The sequence below is a fragment of the Ursus maritimus genome, unplaced genomic scaffold, assembly GCF_017311325.1.
Source record: "Ursus maritimus isolate PB19 unplaced genomic scaffold, ASM1731132v1 scaffold_19, whole genome shotgun sequence".
NCBI lineage: Eukaryota > Metazoa > Chordata > Mammalia > Carnivora > Ursidae > Ursus > Ursus maritimus.
Genome location: NW_024424341.1, coordinates 45,672,095 through 45,677,610, shown reverse-complemented (window position 1 = coordinate 45,677,610; position 5,516 = coordinate 45,672,095). Strand labels below are relative to the sequence as shown.

The 5,516-nt window shown below is 53.6% G+C and overlaps 1 protein-coding gene across 1 annotated transcript in view; it reads left to right on the top strand.

Annotated features, from left to right (window-relative positions):
• ZNF865 (zinc finger protein 865) overlaps positions 1 to 5,516 on the top strand; it is an 11,201-nt gene that overhangs the window by 938 nt on the left and 4,747 nt on the right. The window contains exon 2 of the mRNA XM_040634387.1: positions 5,216 to 5,512. Within this exon, the coding sequence (XP_040490321.1) occupies positions 5,243 to 5,512 (270 nt within the window). The 5' untranslated portion in view covers positions 5,216 to 5,242. The remainder of the gene's footprint in view (positions 1 to 5,215; positions 5,513 to 5,516) is intronic.

The following is a 5,516-nucleotide window of genomic DNA, read 5'->3' as shown; positions in this document are numbered from 1 at the left end:
GGCCGGAAGGACTCTCCACCTGCCGCTTCTCACTCAGCTCCATTTCATCCTCCTGGACACCCCAGAGAGGAACCCCAGCCTCCCTATGGCCTGACCTCTTCTCTTCCCTAGGCATTCATTCATTCATTCATTCATTCATTCATTCATTCATTCATCCATTCAGTGTTCTAGGTACAGGACATACACAAGTTAAGGAGAGAGATACAGTCTTTCATTTTGTGGGCTTTACAGTCTAGTTGAGGAGACAGTTCAAAAACAAGTGAATAGGAGCAATGTTGTTTTCTGGGTTCTCCCAGAGCTGGATGGGCTACTTCAGAGGTGAAACCTGAATCAGCAGAGGTAACTTAGCCATGTAAAGATCTGGGTGGACTGTTTCAGGCAGAGAGAATGGCAAGTGCAAAGGCCCTGAGGTGGGCATGATCATGGTGAGTGGAAGAGCACCAGGGGAGGCCACTGAGGTTGGAGTAGAGAAATTGAAGAAAAGAACATGGAGAGAGAGAGAGAGTTTAATCTCATAGGGCTTTGGGGTAAGGGTGTTGCGATCAGTTATCTGGCCTTTGTCAGCTCTGCTAAGCCCAAATTGTTCTTCATTTGTTCATTCATTCATTTGTTCAACAAGTGTTTGATGAGGACCTGTTACACACTAGGGATGCAGTAGAGAACAAAGTAGACAAACCCCTGCCCTCGTGGGGTGCCTATGCTGGTTCATGGGACAGTTAAGAAATAAAATACCTGTGTGAAGAAAATACAGCAGGATCGGGGTAGAGTTACAGGGGAGAAGGCAAGAAGGCCTCCTTCAAAAGATCCCCGTTGTCATCTTGTTGCTCCAAAATGCCACACACCAAAAAGTTACAGCTGTGTGTGAACCCTGTTCCTCCTGGACAACTGTGGCCAAGAGGGTGATGCTCTTACCAGCTCCCCCAAGAGTGAAGTGGTTAGGAGGGTGAGTCCTGCATTCCTCCAGTGTTCACATCTCTGAACAGACCACTGCCTCTTTTCCTAGCCCCATTCATTCACTTATTTCACATATATTTTCAGAGACAGGCACTGTTCTAGGTCCTGGGAAAGAACAGTGAACAAAACAGATAAAAATCCTTGCCTGTGTGGAGCCCACTTTCTCAAGAGGGAGGCCGGCAGCAAGACAAGCAGGACATGCGCTTTATTAGGTGATGCTGACGGAGAAGGACAGAAATGAGCAGGCTGGGGAGAGCAGGAATGTTGGTCTGGATGACGGGGTACAGTGGTCAGGGAGAGCCTCACCGAGGAGACAGCATTTGAATAGAGCTGTGAAGGAGGTGAGGGGGGAGAGAGAGGTGTACTGATAACAATCAGAGCATTCCAGGCAGCAGCAACAGCCAATGCAAGGGCCCTGGGGCAGGAATGTTGGCACATTGGAGGAGCAGCCAGGTGGCTGTCTAGGCCGTGCAGGCCATCATAAAGACTTTGACTTTAAGTGAAATGGGTGTCCCTGCAGGTTTGAGCAGAGGAGGGACATGGTCTGGCCTTGGTCGTCTTGTCTGGTAAATGAGAATAATAGCAATGCTTATCTTATGAACCTGTTATGACGTTTGAGACAAGCCACATAAGGCACCTAGTAACGGTGCTTCGTGGTGTTCAGTACATGTTGGTGGCTCGTTCTGGGGCCAGGTGGCACGGAAGCGGGGTGAGGTGTATTTCTAGTTTAAGGCAGAGTGGGGGCCTTCCTTATTTTGGGGAGCAGATATTGAAGGACAGCATGCTGTCGTGGGTAACGCACTCTGGAGTCTTCAGTTCCTGGCTCTGCTACAGCCTGTTACTGGGGTGACCTCGGGAGATTAGTTGACCTCTCTAGACCTCAGTCTCTTCCTCTGTAAAACAGAGTTAATAATGGTAACCATCCTCTTGAGTTATCAGGAAGACTCACTGAGTCAACACACGTAAAGGGTTTAGGAGAGCACTTGGCCCGTAGGAAGCACTTCACTTTACATGTTACCCTATGTCACTGTTACTGTTGTTAACAGACTAGACTTTCATCACAGGTCAGCTCTGTTGCAACAGAAGGGCCCACAGGCCCTGGTAGGAGAGAGACCTCGAATCCAGTACTGCTTTCCCCTTTACTAGTTCCGTGACCTTGGGGAAATGATGCCCCCTCAGTTTCCCCACTGAAAAGCGGGACCAATACCAGTGCAGGACCACTGTGAGGCTGAGGCCTCGGGGTGATGCTACGGCTCAGACCGGTGAACAATAAACATGGCTGTCACGATTATGACTGCGGTTGCTGTGAAACTCCTGCCCCTGGGGAGGGGCTCCCCCCACCATGCCCCTCTCCACACGAAACCCTCCCAGGACACGTCTCTCCTAGAAAGACACTAATTTAGGGCTTGGAAAGACGAAATGCCTCCTGTTTCCCAGTGGAAGTACTGTGAGCCTGATCAGTCCTCCCCCCAGTACTCGTCCCTGGTCCTCAGGGCCGCGGCTCATCAGCACTTGCCCACTCGCCCTTGGGTCGGTCACTTCTTATAACGTCACTGCTCTTCGAATTCCCTCTTCTGGGGACTCCTTCCCCTGTGTCAACTCCTGCTCTGCTAAATGTCCCCCTCCCTCCCTCTGGGAGTTCTGGACAGCTCAGTCTCATCCCTTTGCTCATTCAATACATATTTATCAACAGAGGCTATCCGTTTACCTCTGAACCCCACTTTAGCTGCATCTCCACTAAGTTTTGGGATGTTGTGTTTTCATTTTTATTCATCTGGGGTTCCTTGAGATTTTTTTCATGGACCCACTGGCGATTTAAGAGAGTGTGTTTAATTCCCACATATCAGCAAATACTTAACCAGGCAACCATGCTGTCCTGGGTGCTGTGCTCGGTGCTGGGGGGCCACAGCGGCAAACAAGACAGGCCAAATCCCCATCCTCTTAGGTAAACACACGGTGAAGGAAATACATGCAGCAAGTCATGGCAGTGACAGTGGTGAAAAGTGCAGCAGGATGAGGGGTGAGTGAGGACAGGGTGGGCATGACATCCGAGCAGAGGCCTGAAGCAGGCACAGGATGGAGGCTGGAGATCTGGGGAACAGTCTCACCACATCACTGCTCCATCTGTTCCAGATGGTAACCCCCTCCCCTCCCACCCAGCCCCTGGCAAACCCCCCCATAACCTAGAGAACACCCCCAAATAAGGCTCCTACCCCCACAGTTCCACCCCACCTTTGTCCACCTTAGAGAACAACCTGGTAAAACAGCCCTGTGGGGGGAGGGCGTGGGCTGAGCTGCAGGCTTGCTCTGCGACCTTGGGCAAGTCACTTGACTTCTCTGTACTTTTGTTTTATTCGATGGGGATAACAGTAGTTCTTATGTCATAGTCTCATAGTTATGTGGGGATTGAGTGAACATGTGTAATGGGCTTGGAACACATTGGGCTTGTAGGAAATGCCCTGGCAACACTGGCTGTTATTAATATGTACTCCGGCGGAGGTGAGCCAGGGCAGTGGCTTCTTCCCTAAGACACTCGCCTCCCCACCCCCTCCATTCTACCATGTGCTTCTCTCTGCCCACCCGGCCCACTCTAGCCTGGTCTCCCGGATTTAGGGGTCACCCACAGGCTTCCACTACCACTCCAGCCATGCCTTTGTTCCTTCTGGAGATCAGATGAACTAGAGGGAGTGTGAAGGGCATGAGATGTTGAGTCTCATCCAAGGACACCCAGAGCTAGAGGCTAAAAATATCGGCCTCTTGGCGAGGGGAGTGGAGGAGACACTCACCTTTCACCTGTGGGGGGAGAGAGCCAGCTGGATGGATGGGGGCTGATGGGCCCTGGCCTTGGTGGTCATTGCTGACCCCTTCCGTGGGCTGGGCATAGAGCCAGGCCCCCAGAGGCCAGGGATTATGGCCAAGAAGCATGCCACACCTCGGGGGCCCTTCTCTCCGCTGGCTCTGCATCGGCTTGGTGGCGGTGTTTCCCCAGCCCCCTGGGTGGCTCAGGTTCAAAAATTAATTGTAGGAGCTGAGGTTCAGGTGGGAGTAGGGGGTGCAGACATGGACAGCTGCCATCTGGAATGCCCAGAGAATGGCTCCCATGGCAGGGAGGCAGGGAAAGCCCCCCCCCCGCCGGGTGAGGACGGAACTGCACTCCCCAGGCAGGGGCTGTCAGGCTCCTCCTAGGTGTGCAATGGTCTGAAGGTACAGAAGTTCTGGGGGCTGAAAGCCCTGCCAATAAGTACTTCCTCACATCCTAGGTGAGCTCCCTTGAGTCCCCCGCAGCCTAGGGGTTGCTGCCTCCTTTTAGAAATGGGGAAAGTGTGGATGGGGAAGGAGTTGGGACTTGAACCCAGATCTGCCCATGTGCAGGGCGCGCGTTATTTTCTGCTGTGTCAGGCTGCCTTCTCTCTCAGCGCCAGCCCTCCTGCCGTAACTTGTTTCTTCCAGGCAAACACATTTTGCTTCCCACCTTGTAGTAAAAGAACAAACCCCCCAACACTGATTTCATTTCCGTTGTCTTGGTTTGTCCTGACGTTGTATCGCTACTAGTGGTAGTGAGAGTGGTATCCACAGAATACCTTCCACTTTCCCAGGGTCTCCAAAGTGCTGGAAGCATCCCCCTGAGGGCCTTACATGGATGTGCTTGTTGGATCCTCAAGTCAGCCCTGTGAAGTAGGGATGTGCTTTGTCACCTCTTATTTGTAGATGAGGAAATTCAGGCACAGAGAGGTTCAGGCATTTGCCTGTGGTCACACAGCTACAGTGTGGGGCTCAGAGTCTGTCTGGCATTCTAGCTCCAGAGTCCACCCTCTTTTATTATCATTTTACAGAGGCAGAACCTGAGAGGATCGAGGACAGGGCTCATGTGTGTTTTGGAGAGGGTACAGCGCAGTGCTGATGCCCAAGAGTTTGCCAGGGGACTGTGACCAGAGGCCAGGGATGCTTGGAGAATGAGATTGGGGCTGGGGAGCTGAGAGTCTGCAGGCAGCACTGGGGAAGGGGTCTGGGGGATGGTAGAGAGGATGTGTGAAGACCCTGGAAACAACGGGAAAAATGGAAGGGATGGGAGAGGAGCAAAGACCGCCCAGAAAGGAAGTGGCCAGCGGCGATGGAGAAGTCTGCCCTGTGTGGTGGAGGGATAGGGCAGGAGACGCGCAAGGCTGGAAGGTGGAGTGTGGCTCCGGCACTGCGACATGTCCTCCAGCGCGCAGCTCTGGAGCCCGGTCCTGTTTGCTCAGCCCCATCCTCTTCTCCGCAGGGTCTCCCGTCGCCCACCCCGCCCGAGATGGAGGCAAACGCAGCAGGCAGTGCCGCCGGGGGTGGTGGGGGCAGCGGCATAGGGGGCGAGGACGGGGTTCATTTCCAGAGCTACCCCTTCGACTTTCTGGAGTTCCTCAACCACCAGCGCTTTGAGCCCATGGAACTCTATGGGGAGCATGCCAAGGCGGTGGCAGCGCTGCCCTGCGCCCCCGGGCCGCCACCCCAGCCCCCGCCCCAGCCTCCTCCGCCCCAGTACGACTACCCGCCCCAGTCCACCTTCAAACCCAAGGCGGAGGCGC